Source organism: Solenopsis invicta, unplaced genomic scaffold, assembly GCF_016802725.1.
Source record: "Solenopsis invicta isolate M01_SB unplaced genomic scaffold, UNIL_Sinv_3.0 scaffold_38, whole genome shotgun sequence".
Lineage (NCBI taxonomy): Eukaryota > Metazoa > Arthropoda > Insecta > Hymenoptera > Formicidae > Solenopsis > Solenopsis invicta.
In genome coordinates, this window is record NW_024105284.1 from 493,141 (window position 1) to 510,287 (window position 17,147).

The 17,147-nt window shown below is 45.1% G+C and overlaps 3 protein-coding genes across 3 annotated transcripts; all 3 read right to left on the reverse strand.

The window, feature by feature from the left end:
- Positions 1–6,779: 6,779 nt before the first annotated feature.
- LOC120359944 lies at positions 6,780–7,616 on the reverse strand. The gene has a single exon (XM_039459421.1). The coding sequence runs from the start codon at positions 7,614–7,616 to the stop codon at positions 6,780–6,782; it is 837 nt and encodes a 278-aa protein (XP_039315355.1).
- A 790-nt stretch (positions 7,617–8,406) lies between these two features.
- LOC120359945 lies at positions 8,407–10,550 on the reverse strand. The gene is made up of 2 exons (XM_039459422.1): positions 10,503–10,550; positions 8,407–10,392 (listed from the first exon to the last, which is right to left on the reverse strand). Exons 1-2 carry the CDS (start codon positions 10,548–10,550, stop codon positions 8,407–8,409), a joined length of 2,034 nt encoding a protein of 677 aa, XP_039315356.1.
- Positions 10,551–10,755: 205 nt separating this feature from the next.
- Positions 10,756–14,662, reverse strand: LOC120359946. Its single transcript, XM_039459423.1, has 3 exons — positions 14,647–14,662; positions 13,559–13,714; positions 10,756–12,056 (listed from the first exon to the last, which is right to left on the reverse strand). Exons 1-3 carry the CDS (start codon positions 14,660–14,662, stop codon positions 10,756–10,758), a joined length of 1,473 nt encoding a protein of 490 aa, XP_039315357.1.
- Positions 14,663–17,147: the final 2,485 nt, after the last annotated feature.

Consider the following 17,147-nt stretch of genomic DNA (forward strand, 5'->3'; position numbering starts at 1 on the left):
TGGAGCGGCCTCCGTCACCGTCGGACGTCGGCGCTGCCCGCGGCGCTCAGGCCGCTGGGGGCGACGGTCCGGCAAGGGCCGAGGCCGCCAAGGGGGGTGCGTCTCCCACGGGCGGGGTCCCAGCCGATGGGACCCCAGCCGCTGGGAACGCTCGGCTGCCGGGGTCCACCTCGGACTCGTCCGAGTCCGGGGAGGAGCCCCCGCCGCCCAAGTCGCGCGCAGTCAAGGAGACCGGCGCGTGTGACGCCGTCAGCGTGTCGAGTCTGGGGATAACCTCCCCGTGGCCAGGGTGATTCTTTCTCCCCTCCCCCCAACTCCCGCAGAGGGAGCGGAGGGGGAGTAAGACCACGAGGGAGGCGAGGCCTAAGGGAGGCGCGCCCAGTGCGCCCTCCCCGGGGCCGCCCGTCCTCGGCAAGGGGAAGCGGCGATAGTGCCGCTCCTCGGGTGCCCGCCCCTAGCTGCCCCTAGCGCTCGGGGGATGCGACGGGACGGGGCCCAGGCCTATGGGGCCCGGTGCCAGGCGAGATGTCTTCCCTCCCTTGGCGCCCGGCCCGGCCACGCGAGCGCCGTGGACGGGAGGTGGTGGGACGGGCGGCGGCGACCGCTCGTCCCTGGGCGTGGGGCTCGCACCGGCAATATGTCGGGAGCGGCCCCATGGCCCTAAATGGGCGCGGGGATGCGTGATGCCTTGCTCCGCATCCCCGGGGTCGGGCTAGGCCCTACCGGCCGACGTATCTCGGCTGGGCCAGCAAAGCCCGACTCCCAACTCGACGAACTGGCGCGTCGGGGAGCTCCATGCTCCGACCCCCTATGGAGGGGTGTTGGCGAATACCTAGTATCCCGATCCCTCCACACACTGGGGTGAGATGGGCTCGGTGGGTTTTTAGTGGGTAGGCGGGCCGGGCCTCGCCAACTTTCTGCCGCGCAAGCGGTCTGTGCCGGCGAGGGGTACCGCGTCCCGAGTCCCACACTCCCGTGGTCTAGCCAACCCGGGTACAATGAGTATTTTCCCCCAGTTAAAAAAAAAGGGAGGATGCAGGAAGAGAAGCAGAGCCCTACCCCCGCCCACGCGTTCTCTGTACTATATTTTTATGTGTATATGTGAGTATATGTGTAGTTATCGCTTTTAATTTTTATAAACTTTTTATGATTATAACTTTTTAACGAAGGGCAAGCGACGGCTAGAACTTGTAGGACGTTACTCAGGATCATGACCTTGGCAATATATGTCAAGGTCAAGGTCATCGGGGCAGCCTCCCCTATTCGATATATTTATCTTTATTTTTCTAGCAAAAAATATCAATATATCATGTAATATTCGCCCATTATTTAACAAAAAATTTCAAATTGGTATTTAATTGATGTCTTAATTGTATTTATTCTTGATTTAAAAATTTTAACCTTCTCCAACACCTTCAATTCCTTTCTCCTTTCAATTTTATTTCTTTCTAAACTCCTTCGATACTTCCTTCTTCTTTCCTTTTTATATTATTCTATTCAAAAGTCTTTACCTTCTCCAACAACTTCAATTCTTCTCCCCTTTTAATTTTATTTTCATTCTACATTTGTTCGATCCTTCTTTCTTCCTTCCTTCTATTTTATATTATTCTATGTTTCTTCTTTCTTTTATCTTCATTTCTCTTTATTTCATTCTTAAAAGTTTTACTAAAATAGATAATATTGTATTAGAGAAATTTTTATTTTCATAACACAAAATGTCACACGATATTTACCCATTATTCCTTTATTTAAAAATCTTTAAATCTTTATTTTCTCTGCCTATAAAAATTTTTTTTTCCTTTCTGTAATAATCCTATTTCAAAATTCTTACTCTTTTCCTTCTATCAACAATTTATTCTTTCTTATGTTCTTATATAACTAAAATCTATTAGGAGTACAAATTGAAAACCGCCGTTTTCCAGTAGATGGCGCCAGCGGTAAATGCTGGCGCCAAACGTTAGATCAAAAATTTTAAATGTAAGGTTGGGCATCTGGCAACAATTCCTTATCATTGCAGTTGTGAATTTTTATCGGTGTTATATATTTTTTTGTGATCGAAAATGTCGAAATTTGTGCCCAATAAGCGTCATTTGCGGGAAGTTTTTCTTTTTGCCTTCAATTCGAAAAAATCTGCGGCTGAGGCGCGTCGAATGATTGTAAAAATTTATGGTGAGGCTTCCATTAGTGAAAGAACGTGTCGAGAATGGTTCCCACGCTTCAAAAGTGGTGATTTCGGCGTAGAAGACAAGGAGCGTCCCGGACAGGTGAAAAAGTTTGAAGACGCACAATTGGAAACATTACTGAATGAAGATTCATCTCAAACGCAACAGGAGCTTGCAGATTCATTGGGCGTAACTCAACAAGCTATTTCACATCGTTTGAAAACCATGGGAATGATCCAAAAGCATGGACACTGGGTGCCATACGAATTAAAGCCGAGAGACGTCGAACGGCGTTTTTTCGCGTGCGAACAGCTGCTCCAACGGCAAAAACGGAAGGGTTTTCTGCATCGTATTGTAACCGGCGATGAAAAGTGGATCCATTATGATAATCCAAAGCGAAAAAAATCGTGGGGCTACCGCGGCCATGCATCAACATCGACGGCCAAGCCAAACATCCATGGCTCGAAGCTCATGCTGTGTATTTGATGGGACCAGCTCGGCGTGATTTATTATGAGCTGTTGCAACCGGGTGAAACCATCACAGGAGCTCGCTACCGAACACAACTAATGCGTTTGAGCCGAGCATTGCAGGAAAAACGGCCACAATACGAGCAAAGACACGAAAAAGTGATGTTGCTGCACGACAATGCTCGGCCACATGTTGCTCAGGTCGTTAAAACCTATCTGGAAACATTGAAATGGGACGTCTTACCTCATCCGCCGTATTCTCCTGACATCACCCCTTCAGATTACCACTTGTCCCGATCAATGGCGCATGGCCTGGCTGAGCAGCACTTCCATTATTACGAAGAGGCCAAAAACTGGGTCGATTCGTGGATCGCCGCAAAAGACGAGCAGTTTTTTCGACGCGGGATTCGCATGCTGCCCAAAAGGTGGGAGAAAGTAGTGACCAGCGATGGACAATACTTTCAAGAATAAGTATGTAACCATTTTTCAACAATCAATCCTCAAATTTTGACAAAAAACGACGGTTTTCAATTTGTACTCCTAATATATAAAACTTAAAATTTGAACATGTTATAGTTATTTAATGTATCATTATTTAATATACAATGACGTATATACTTAACACGTGATACGATTGTACTTTTGTATTAAAAAAAATATACACGAGTCTTTAACTTCCAAGCACACAAGATTGTCACATCTCAATAACTTCTGAATCGATCAAGTTCTAAATACTCTCAAACAATGACTTGGGTAAAGTTGTATAATAAAAATGTTTTTATTCTTTCTATCCGTGTTCTACGGACGGAGATATTATAATGAAAAGTTTAATCCTTTAAAATTTTATTTTCTGAGATACACGTGGTCATTACTAAGATTTTCATTGTCTAGTTCACATTTTTAATACAGTACTGGAATTCGTATATAGCATAGACATGGGATATACAGATCAAACATTCGAGGAGTGAGAATGTCAGATATTAGTAAGAGAGAGAGAGAGAGAGAGAGAGAGAGAGAGAGAGAGAGAGAGCACGTTTTGGAGACAAACAGAGAAAACAGAAAAAAGACAAAAGAGAAAAAGACAAAATACTGATCCAAAGTATGCTATCTCTTTTTAGTTTTTGACGCAAGAGTTTTACTCCACAAATGTACGGTCTATATATCCTATGTTCATATAGCGTTCCATCCATGACACGTTATGGCTGCACCCATGAGAACCATAATCGTACTGTGTATAGCTTGAATTCGTGTCGTTGTAATATTCAGCCATCTAAAAAAAAATCCTTCAAACCCGTGTTCAACCCGTAGCATACTAATTTTCTTTTGATCTTTATTTAAATGGTCTAAAGCAAGATAAAAATCTTTATCTTTTCCACACCCTATAATTCCTTTCTCCTTTCTATTTTATTATCATTTTAAACTCCTCCAATTCCTCCTCCTTCCTTTTTTCCTTTTTACATTATTTTATTCCTCTTCTTTTCTTTGTATTCTTTGCACATTATGTAAAACCTTCTATAAGATAAAATGTTATATTAAAAAAATTTTCATTTTTATAATACAAAATATTAAAATATGTAATATTCATTCATTACTAATAAAACATTGAATCCAATTTTCATACACGTTCTTAACTTGTTTCATTATTTATTTTAAATTCCTACTTTCTCCGCATTCTTTAATTCCTTTCTCCTTTCTATTTTTTTCTATTTTACATTCCTTCAAATCTTCCTTATTTTTACATTATATCATTTCTGATCTCGTTTTTTTTTTCATTTCACACCTATTAAAAACTTTACTAAAAGAGATATTGTTCTATTCAGAAAATCTTCATTTTTATAACATAAAATATCAAAATATCATGAGATTTTCAGCCATTATTAAAAAAATCTTCAAACTCGTCTTTAATTGCATTCTTAATTTCTTTCGTCCTTTATTTAAAAATTTTTACCTTCTCCAATTCTTAAATTCTTTTCTCTTTTCTATTTTTTACAATCACGCAATTCTACCTCCTTCTTTCTTACATTATTTTATTCCTCTTTTCTTCTTTATATTTATTACACATTTTTTAAAATCATTACTAAAAGAGATAATATTCAGTTAAAAAAATTTTCATACTTAAAACACAAAATGTCAAAGTGCCATGTGATATTCACCCATTATACAAAAAAATCTTTAAACACGCGTTTAAATGCATTCCTAAATTCTTTCGTCTTTTGTTTAAAAATCTTTAACTTCTCCGCCTTTTTTAATTCTTTTCTCCTTTCTATTTTTACCTATTTCTCTCTCTTACAGTTCTTCCTATTTTCTTCTTACATTATTTTATTTCTCTCTTTTTCTTAGTTTTATTACACATTTTTCCAAATCTTTATAAAAGAGATAATGTTTGGTTAATGAAATTTACATTCTTAAAACACAAAATGTCAAAATATCATGTAAAATTCACCCGTTATTAAAAAAATCTTCAAAGTCACGGTCAATTGCATCCTTACTTTCTTCCGTTGTTTATTTAAATAATAATCATTACCTTTTCCGCCTTCTTTAATTCCTTTCTCCTTTTAATTTTTTACCTCTTTTACACAATTCTTTCTCTTTCCTTCTTACATTATTTCATTCTTTTATTTTTCTTTACTTTCATTGCACTTTTATTCAAATTATTACTTAAAGAGATAATGTTCGGGTAATGAAATTATTATTCTTACAACACAAAATGTCAAAATACCATGTGAAACTCATCCATTATTTAAGAAAATCTTTAGACTCGCGTACAATTGCGTTTTTAACATTTTTTATCTTTAATTTAAAAATTTTTACCTTCTCGGCTTTTCTTAATGCTTTTTTGCTTTCTGCTGATTTTTTACCTTTTTTTTTTGGTTTACCGAGAGGAAATGCGTTACCGCATACCCCAGGCCCCGGAGGAAGCCTGGTGGTTATGTGGGGCTCTCCCCCGCCGGCGACGTGCCGGTGAGGGCCTACCCACTAAAACCTCTCCGGGTGTCCTGCCCTGGTCCATGACTGGGGGGGCTCCGGAAACGCATGCAGCATACTTCCGGAGCCCCCTGACCCGGTCGACCTGGGCCGACTCGGCGCGCCAAGTGCGCCCTAACTTGGGCGCACCTGGCAGGGCTTTAGGGCCTAAAAAAAATTTTATTTAAAAAACAAATTAGTAACAGTGTTCGCGACTGCACGTTGCCAAGAGAGAACGTGCGCGAACTTGAGTTTGCCGGGCGAGCTCGAGTGAGCGCGAGTGAGACGCGCAAGTTAAGTAAGGCGCAGCTTGCCGTTGTCCTGCCGCTGAGCGCGACAGCGTTCGAGTGAGCCGAGAGGCGCGACGAGGATCGACCGCGATCAGCTGCTCCGCGAGCGTGCGAAATTTAAAGGCGCGAGGATTGAGATTGAAAGAAAGACTCAATAGGTCCGCTGCCCAAAATTCACGAAAGACCTTTATTGTTCAAATAGTCTCACTATGCACGCCACTGGCGTTAACAAATTTATCGTTGGCTTTCACACACAAATTCCGACCAGCGTCGGTCAGTAATATATCAATTTTCAATCTCACGGTTGCGGCGCGATTTTAACTGCGATCGTTCTCGGTCGAATCACTCTGAGAGTCTGGTTGAGCGGCGAGATCTTCGGCAGAGCGACCGATCGACGGGAACAATTCGGGGGAAAGATCTTTCCGCGGGAAATCGTCTAATTGGCTGACTGGTCTAACATGATGACCGTGGCCAGCGTCTTAGGAGAAGAATCTCAATATTTTGTCACGATCTTCCCGCCGAGTTGTCCCCGTTGTTAGCGCGTGATAGAGAACGGAGCGACCGAACACTCGACTCCGTATACACAAGCAAATAATAGCACCGAAGCTGGTCGAGATAATCGATTGTACACACAAGAAATAATGAACGTAACAGCTTGAATTTTGAAACTTAAATCTACAGGACGCAATAAATTATACAAAATTGTTAACGTTGGTTTGATCGCGAACATACCGCCCGCCTCGGAACGCTAGTTTCGAAACGCAGGAGAGTGTATTACTCCGAGACAGAGAAAAAGAAAAAAAGAAAACCAAACATAATCGCGGTTAGCGCAGCACGACGAGATGCGTAAACGAAAGCGATAGGCGAGGCGAACGATATGCCTCGCTGACTGAACTCATGGTTCGTCAGGTTCGGAATCTGCCGGATCGATTTCGACCGGCAAAACGCATATTTTAGATAGCGGTCGTTTATACTCAGCGGACGCCGTTTTGATTGTGACGACTCGAGTTAAGCCGTCGGAACCCGGATGACACTGACTCACGCGACCGAGCTCCCATTTGCATGGCGGGAGCAAAGGGTTCCGAAGTAGTACCATTTGCCCGAGTTTAATGCCTGGTAGTTGAATGCGTCGCCACTTTGCTCGCTGCTGTAGAGTATTAATGTAGTCGCTCTGCCACAGCTTCCAGAATCGCTCTTTGAGCTGCTGAACGAGCTGCCAGCGAGTTAAGCGATTTTCATTAACCGACAACAATGATGGCTCTGGGCGCGAGGTGAGAGCGGCACCGATCAACAAGTGCCCAGGCGTGAGCGGTTCGTAGTCATCGAGCGAGTCCGTGAGCGGAGCCAACGGACGGGAGTTTAAGCACGCCTCAACTCCGCAGAGGAGAGTCGACAACTCCTCAAAAGTAAGAGTGTGCGCTCCTACCACACGGCGGAGGTGGTGTTTTACACTCCGGACGCCTGCCTCCCACAGTCCTCCGAAATGGGGGCTGCGGGAGGTATAAAATGCCAAGAGATGGAGTCTGAGGCGATTTTTGAGGAAGGCGGGATCGCGAAGAGCGGCTCGAAATGAGGCGGTCATTTCGCGATCCGCGCCGACGAAGGTAGTCCCATTGTCTGAGTACATAGACTCTGGGAGCCCTCTGCGCGCAACAAATCGGGCGTACGCTCCTAAGAACGCCGGAGTCGAATAGCCGTCGATTAGCTCGAGATGCACGGCGCGTGTCGCCATGCAGATAAAGACTGCAATATAGGCCTTATGCGATGTAACTCCGCGCCCCGACAGAGCGCGAACGGCGATCGGGCCGGCGTAGTCCAATCCGCAATGGAGAAACGCTCGCGCAGGGGGAGAGACGCGGACCGAAGGGAGATTCCCCATGAGCTGTGCGGGCGATACGGCTCGCTCGCGAGCGCACGCGACGCATCGATGAAGGACCGATCGAACCACGCTCCGAGCGCGGACCACCCAGAATTCTCCTCGTAGTATGGAAAGCGTGAGCTGGATTCCGGCATGAAAATAACGCAGGTGTACATTTTGAATAATGAGCCGAACCAGAGGATGAGAAGCTAAGAGAATCGGATGCTTCACGCGAGTCGGAACCGGTGCCTGACCCAACCGCCCGCCAACGCGAATTAATTGCTCCTTGTCGAGAAAGGGATGAAGGGGGAGCAACTCGCTTTTCGTTGAGAGGGGGCGCGGTTCGTCAGCGCGTTAAGCTCCCGCGGAAATAACTCGGCTTGAAGAGCCTTGAGCCAAAAGGTTTTTGCGCGACTGATTTCCGCCGCGGCCAAGGATGACGGGCTCTCTCTCATATCGACCGGAGGGGGATCGCGTCTACGAATTCGCGAAACGAAACGTAAAATGTACGCCGTTACGCGAAGAAGTTTCGGCCACGACGAGAATCGCGTCGCGAGATCCCACGGCTCGATCGGTCGAGCCAAGAGAACTTGTCGTTTCAGGGTCCGTTCCATGGAGGTCTCCGGATGCTTAACGAGATCCGGCCACTGCGAGCTGGGAAGCTTTAACCAGGGCGGACCGTGCCACCACAAGGGTGAGACGCGAGCTGCCGCCCCGAGATCCCTCGCGATGCACAATCGGCCGGATTGTCGATTGTAGAGATGTGACGCCACGTCGCAGACGGAAGTCGAGTTTGGATCTCGGAAACGCGGTTGGAAACGAACGTTTTCCACTTAGACGGGTGTTGCGACACCCACGCGAGTACGACCGTGGAATCCGTCCAACAGTGACACGGCACATGCGAGAGTTGAAGCGATTCGATGACGAACTCCATGAGACGGGCAAGCAGAACGGCTGCCGCAAGCTCTAGGCGAGGGACACTCAACGATTTAATCGGGGCGACCCGTGCCTTCGCGACGAGCATCGCTGACGAGACCTCACCGTCCACCGACGCGAGTCGCAGGTAAATGACCGCGGCGTACGCGTAATTAGACGCGTCGGAGAACCCGTGCAACTCGCACGCCGGCGTGGCGGAGCCGCGTCGAGTCCACCGACTTAACTGAAGGCCGTCGAGCTCTAGCAACGAAGATCGAATGGTCTCCCACTGATCCACTAAGTCCGACGAGAGTGGCTCATCCCACTCAACGTGTAATTGCCATAGACGTTGCAGAAAGATTTTAGCTGAAATGGTAACCGGGGTGCTCCACCCTAATGGATCGAACACCTTGGCGATTGTCGAGAGAATCGATCGTTTTGTGATAGCGATCAGCGAGGGACAAGAGACTCGGAATTGAAAGACGTCCGCAGACGGAATCCAACAGATTCCAAGAACCTTTAGGTGCTCGTCCGGTTGCAGATCTCGGCTGCATGCGAGACCGTGATCCGTCTCATCGATGTCGCTGAGGAGAGCGACGGAGTTACTCGACCACTTGCGTAAAGCAAGTCGGCCACGCTCGAGAAGCGAGCATACTTGCTCTCGGATCCGACGGAGCGAGGGAATGTCGTCGGCTCCGAAGAGAACGTCGTCGACGTATATGTTCTCCGTTAGCACGGAGATGGCTAACGGAAAAGCATGACCGTCATCATGAACAAGCTGGCGAAGCACGCGCAACGCCAAGAAGGGAGCCGAGGCGGTTCCATACGTCACCGTCAAGAGTTGATACTCTTGAATACTCTCTGTGTCGCGGTCAACCCAGAGAACACGCTGGTAATCAATGTCACGCGGGTCGACGCTAATTTGACGGTACATTTTTGCGACGTCCGCTGAGTACACGTACCGGAATTGACGCCAGCGAAGGATAACCGCGGCCAAGTCCGTCTGCAATTTCGGTCCGGCCAGCAAAAGATCGTTGAGCGATCTCGCATTCGTGGTAAGGCTGGACGCGTTGAACACGACTCTTAGGTGGGTCGTTGTGCTGCCTTCGCGAATAACCGGGTGGTGCGGAATGTAGACTGTCTGAGAAGATTCTGGGGTAGACGGAGCTCGGCGCATGTGTCCGAGCGCCTCGTATTCGGACATGAACTTCGAATACTCCGTTTCGAGCTCGATGTTCGTCTTGAATCGCCGAATCAGTCGTTTGAGACAGCGCTCAGCCACGTCGCGAGAGCTCCCGATGTCGATGGGAGGACCATGACGAAACGGAAGGCGGACGATATATCGTCCGTCCACGTCGCGCGAATGAGTCGCCACGAAATGGTCCTCGCATCGCTGTTCCTCGGGACTGAGAACGACTCGACGCGGAATTTCTTCTATTTCCCAGAATCTTCTCAGTTCTTTGTCTAGAGAGAGCGACGCGGAATTGGAACACTGCTGTGTCGTGAGTGTTTGACTATTCGGACGCTGAACAGGTGTAGGGCCAGACACCACCCACCCAAAAATCGTGTTCTGAGCGAAGGGTTGCCCGCTAGCACCTCTTCGAATACCGTCGCGAAAGATCTCACCATAGAGGTCGACTCCGATGAGGAGATCGCAGGGATCGGCGCTACAGAGATTCGGATCCGCGAGAGCGAGATCGGCGAGATGAGCGAGATGAACCTGCGAGAGTTGGACCTGAGGAGAGTAACTCGTTACCGACGGGAGAATTGACGCCGCGACAGCGATAACCGGAGCGGTTCGGTTGACGGGCGCAATGAGAATGGAAGCTGCCCATCGGCAAACGCCTGCATCGAGGCCTCCGATCGCTGAGAGTGCGAACGGCAGTTGGGCATGACGCAGTTTTAGAGTTCGCGCGAGACGAGATGTAATAAAAGTGATTTCGGAGCCCTGGTCAAGCAGGGCTCGTACATGAGTACACCGACCGATAGGAGAAGAGACCGTAACGCGAGCCGTCGCGAGAAGCACAGCGGGCCTTGAGGGCAACGCGATGGCCGCACGGAGAGACACGGCACTGCGCGTCTCCGACGGATCCGATGGTCAAGACGGCGTAGACGATGTCGACGCGCTAGCGGCCGTAGCGTTCGCGACCGTCGCGAGAGCAGTGGTCGCGGTAGCAGGCGAGCTCAAATCGACATGGAGCGTCGAATGATGTTTCTGCTGACAGGTCCGACACGAGAATTTGCTCGGACAAGCTGCCAGATCATGTTTTGAGCTGAGACAGTTAATGCAGCGCTTGTTCTGCCTGACGAGCTCCATGCGTTGATGTGAGCTCGCCTGAATGAATTTTGGACATTTGTTAATAAAGTGAGAGGCACGGCAGATCGGACACGACACCGGAGAGGCCGTGGCAGCGTTGACGCTCGAAGACCTTCCGTTTGCTGGACGCGAGGACTTGGCCGGGTTATGCGGAGTGAGTTCCTCCAGCGCTCGAGCTCGCGCCGCGAGAAAGCGATCTAGATCGTCATATGACGGAATGTGGTTGTCGTCACTACTTTTTAGTCTCCACGCCTTACGAGTGGCGTAGTCGAGCTTTTGAACGACGAGACTGCTCAAAATATCGCTCAAGATATCGTCGGAGGTCCGATTTAAACCTTGCAACGACGCGATTGCGCGATTCGCTTTGTCACGCAACTCCGTGAGCTCGAGTGCCGATTCGCGCGGAACGCTAGGCAGATTGCACAGCGCTGAGACATGCACGTCGATAAGGCGCCGTTTATTGTCGTACCGCGAAACTAAAATCTGCCACGCGATGTGAAAGTTATCCGCGGTGATTGGGACAGTTTTGATCGCTTCGAGGGCACGCCCAGAAAGGCTCGACGACAGAAAGTGCATTCGAGCAAATGCAGATACGTCTTTATTATTAATGATTAGGGACGTGAAGCGATCGCGAAAACTCTCCCAATCTTCCGCTTTTCCGGAAAACGGCGGTATATTTATAGGCGGTAGATGCGACAACGACCGATCGACGGTCGAACAACACCGAGACGAATGACTTGCCAATGGTGTGGAGTTCAGTGGAAGAGGCTCCAATTCCTCCAGGCACTCCGTCATGTAGTCCAGAGCTTCTTGGAAGTGGTCCTCATGTCTCTCGAACTCCAGATCCTCGAAGTAGGGGATGTCCTTTCGCTTGTCCGGAGGAAATGCAGTCAGCAACGCGGCGTGGCCTTCCCGCAGAGCGTCCAGTTGTCCTTTAAGGTGGCGATGCGAGAGCGAATCAATGCTGCCGAGTAATTGTTCTTGCCCACCTTCTTGAAGTTGGTTAGCGCTCGAGCCACCGAATGGAGATTCATCTGATGCTTGGCTGGCACCACGCTCATGGCTCCGACGAAAGAAAGTCGCTGGCGTTACGTTAACGGTTTTACGCGCACAGACACTCGATCCGGCTCGAAGGACCAAAATTATGTTCGCGACTGCACGTTGCCGAGAGAACGTGCGCGAACTTGAGTTTGCCGGGCGAGCTCGAGTGAGCGCGAGTGAGACGCGTAAGTTAAGTAAGGCGCAGCTTGCCGTTGTCCTGCCGCTGAGCGCGACAGCGTTCGAGTGAGCCGAGAGGCGCGACGAGGATCGACCGCGATCAGCTGCTCCGCGAGCGTGCGAAATTTAAAGGCGCGAGGATTGAGATTGAAAGAAAGACTCAATAGGTCCGCTGCCCAAAATTCACGAAAGACCTTTATTGTTCAAATAGTCTCACTATGCACGCCACTGGCGTTAACAAATTTGTCGTTGGCTTTCACACACAAATTCCGACCAGCGTCGGTCAGTAATATATCAATTTTCAATCTCACGGTTGCGGCGCGATTTTAACTGCGATCGTTCTCGGTCGAATCACTCTGAGAGTCTGGTTGAGCGGCGAGATCTTCGGCAGAGCGACCGATCGACGGGAACAATTCGGGGGAAAGATCTTTCCGCGGGAAATCGTCTAATTGGCTGACTGGTCTAACATGATGACCGTGGCCAGCGTCTTAGGAGAAGAATCTCAATATTTTGTCACGATCTTCCCGCCGAGTTGTCCCCGTTGTTAGCGCGTGATAGAGAACGGAGCGACCGAACACTCGACTCCGTATACACAAGCAAATAATAGCACCGAAGCTGGTCGAGATAATCGATTGTACACACAAGAAATAATGAACGTAACAGCTTGAATTTTGAAACTTAAATCTACAGGACGCAATAAATTATACAAAATTGTTAACGTTGGTTTGATCGCGAACAAACAGTTTATATAGTTAGACGTTTCCCGATCATGTTATGATATTGATATTATAATAGGGGAGAGTGGGGTAAATCGGATCTAGCTGCAGTTTTTGCTCTCTATAAGACGCAAATAAAATCCAATTGTAAAACAGAAGGTGCCAATGGAAAGATAATTTAATTTCCTTCATTTTTGCTTCATTTGACCATTTTGACGTATCTCTCATCTGTGTTGAACTATAACGGAAAATGTAAAAACGCTTTCTCCGGTCCGATTTGGAACTACTGGTTTCAAATCGGACCACCCCCTGGTCCAAATCGGACACTTCTATTTTGATCAGCTTTTAAATAAAATTTAAAAAGATTATAATGTATTTTTTTAGTATTGAATAAAAACGAACAATTTGACAGTAAAAAATAAAAATTTTATTAAAAAAAAAAATTAGTAACAGTTTATATAGTTAGATTTTTCTCGGTCATGTTATGATATTGTTATTATATAATTAAAGTTGAAATCAATAAAATTCAGTTATTCTGAGTTTGATGACTCATAATATTTTACTAATTTAACATTTCTAAGACCAGATTTGGTCAGCCGATTACCAGTGCTACGATCAGGTTGCAATCCGACGTAAAAGTCCGATGTTACGTCCGCGGATTTGCGAGGTTGCGATCCGGGACTTAAGTGTCTTTGGTTCTTTGGGTGTTAAAGCAGCTGTCACCAGTCGCGGCTCCGAATCGTTAGACAGCACGCCCGGATACGTGACAAATTCCTTATATGGGAAATAGGAGGTATTGTGGGAGGCTACATATAATTACGTAATGATTAAGCGATGTGGAAGGTTCTAATAGAATTTCATTGTAATTTGGAATGCGTGATTGAGCTTGGCGTGGGATTAAATGAATGACAGAGCGTGCACGATAGTTGAATTGATAGCATATATTTATGAACATAAGGAAACTACAGAAAAGATAATAACTGTACGGCCTAACCGCGGGTACAATAAAAATTCCCGTGTCGATCCCGGGTCAACCTTAAATTGATTTTTTCGCTCTCGGTAATGATCGGCAGTCTTCGCGGGGTCGGTGCCGCGGTCCCTTTTCGGCTTATGGCTTCTTGAAAAGATGCATTGAATCAGTGAGAAGGATTGCCACGTGAATGTATAAATGAGCCGATGACTTACCGGTCTTCTGAAGAACGATTTCAACGCAATAGCGATTGATAGAGAGAGAGATCAGTGTGAATGATCCACGAATTTTAATGAGACAAATTATTACTGATAAGAAACTAATCGAAAATACAAGTTTACGTTGTGAGAGACGAATCCGCTGGGTTGGAATGGACGCCCGTTAGAACGCCCCCTTGGAGGTGGATGTTATTCGGGAAAAGAGGAGACTGGAGGTGAATGCGTCGCGCTAGCGAATCTTCCTCGACGGGATAGGAAAGGAAGAAGGACGGTGTCGAAGAGTCGCGTTAGCGAGTCTTCTTCGACGCCGTAGGAGAGGGAGAGAGGGGAGACGTCGAGAGTCGCTTTCGCGAGTCTTCTCCAACGCTCGGATGAAAGGGAGGAAGGCAGAGAAACGAGTGAGGCCACATTCTAGCTAATGCTAGGTGTGGTTCAATCCTCAGGATCTCTGGTGGGAAGGGGAGAGAGGGAAAGAGGCGATTCGTCCGGGGCCACCCCGAAGACCAATGTCTTCGTCAGGAATAAGACCCACCCGTCGCTGAAATCGTACCTGGAGGTCTGCACATTGTCGGTCGCCGATGGCAGCGATTCTCGCTTGACTAACAAGACTGATCTGAATTTCGAGCTCTAATTTCACTCCTTGTATAGGCAAGGATATGGGCAAGAGGTGTCGCGGGACGATTCCTCAGGTTTGCGGAAAATTCGGAGCGATAGTTTTTCGTAACGTGTGGCCCTTAGAAGCCCGTCCCGCTCCGCGACCGCGCGGCTTGTGCCTATGGTTCGCGCGAGCGCTTGTAGACTTCTTCGGGGATCGCGACTCGCAGGGGCACCACATACCAAGCCCCGATGTGAAATTCAGTGCTCAGAAAATTAATAGAATTTAATAGAAATTATATTATAATTGAGAGTGTGCGAGGCGATAGCGCCAAGCACGTGCAGTAGTTTTACGTATAAAAAGTTAAGGTTTTATTATCGTTCGTAAGAGATTAATTGATTCAGAATTGTTTGGCATTTTTATTGGCCGCGATTTTAGAGTTGTTTCGATCCGAGTTGCGTGGCGCAGCATAGAAAGCGTTCATGAGTGGATCACGTTTCGATAATTATAAATTTGCCGTTCCTAATATTTTATATTAAATTGGAAAGATGAATAGAATTCCAACGCGCAGAGCTTGGCAGTATTAGAGGGGGTCGCGAGCCGAGGGGTCGGCGCGCACGATGTTTGTCTCTCGCCGATGAACGCTCGCGAGTGTTGCGCGTCGAGGGGGCGGCACCGCGATGTAGCCAAGCCGTATGAGATTTGAAATCGAGCGATATCGATTTATGATACCGATGTGGGATTTATCTAACTGATCGGAGGATGTTTCCGGATTCTAATTAGGCTATTATTAGTACGGATGGCGCGGAAAAATAATTTTCTCGCCAGACGTAACATCCAATTTAGACAAAAGTCTTTTCAAACTTTGGAACAATTTTTACAATAAACCGCAAAAGAGATCACAAAATAATTTATATTTTTTAATTCTACACTCTTTAATTATCTTAAATCAATTATCTTTCAAATTTTTAACACCTTTTAAATAATGATTTACAAAGATTTTCTTTTTTAAAAAAATTTTCGCACGATGGCTGAAAATACATATTCGCGTCTATTCTGTGAATGATATATGGTAACAGAGAACTATCAAACTGCTGCCACATGTTCGGTGTCTTATAAGGACTTTACATTATAAATAGCAAGCAAATTGGCTAAACCGTATTCATTTAAATTAGAAAAGTCCGATTTGGAACACGGTCCGATTTACCTCACTCTCCCCTATAATTAAAGTTGAAATAAAAAAAATTTAATTACTCCGAGTCTTAATAATATTTTACTAATTTTAATTTTACACTCTTTAATTATTTTAAATTAATTATCTTTCAAATTTGTAACACTTTTTAAATAATGACTTACAAGAATTTTTATATTTTTTTTAAATTTGTGCACAATGGCTGAAAATACGTATTCGCATTTATTCTGTGAATGATGTAACAGAGAACTGTCAAACTGCTGTCACATGTTCGGTGTCTTATAAGGACTTTACATTATAAACTGTACGCAAATCTGCTTGACCGTATTCATTTAAATTAAAAAGGTCCGATTTTGAACACGGTCCGATTTACCCAACTTTTCTCTATATATTTACCGTATAGTTATATAATATATTTAAAAATTATTTTATTTGACATATGTTAAGTTTTGTAAAAAAATTAAATTATGTTTTAAAACTTTAATTATGTTAAAATAGCATATTAATTTCTTCTAAGGTACAGATAAAAATATTTGTCGTTTTTGTAAAGGTTGAACTTCTCTACGATTAGATTTTATAAATTCACCATTTTTATCCTTGAGTTTTCGAAACTCATTGAGCTAAAATTTTATTAATACATTTGTGTGCTTGCATTTTATTATTATACAAACTTTTTTAGTAGTTTTAATATTTTAAAATATTAAACATTAATTGTATCATGTTGTAAATATTTAAAACAGTAATTAATATAAAAATTTTAAAGAGATAATTGTGTTGTTTATATAAACAAGAATAAATAATGTAAATTAAATGACTAACTTAAGAAGATTATATCGGAATAATAATTGGAAATACGATCCACATAATACATGTTGAATTAGAGTCTATATTGCACGATCTGTAATACACGTAATAACTTAAACAATCTGTCAAACAAATAGATAAAATAGATACAATTCTATTGGAAAAATTTTTATTTTTATGACATAAAATATCAAAATATCATGTATTGTAATATTAACCCATTATCTTAAAAAAAACCTTCAAACTGTTGTTCAATTAATGTCTTAATTTTATACATCTTTTATTTAAAAATTTAAACCTTCTCCAACCCCTTCAATTCCTTTCTCCTTTCAATTTTATTTTCATTCTACACTCTTTCGATCCTTCTTCCTTCCTTCCTCCCTTTTCATATTATTTTATTTTTCTCTTTTCTTTATCTTCAGTACACATTTTTAAAAATCTTTAATAAAATAAATAATAT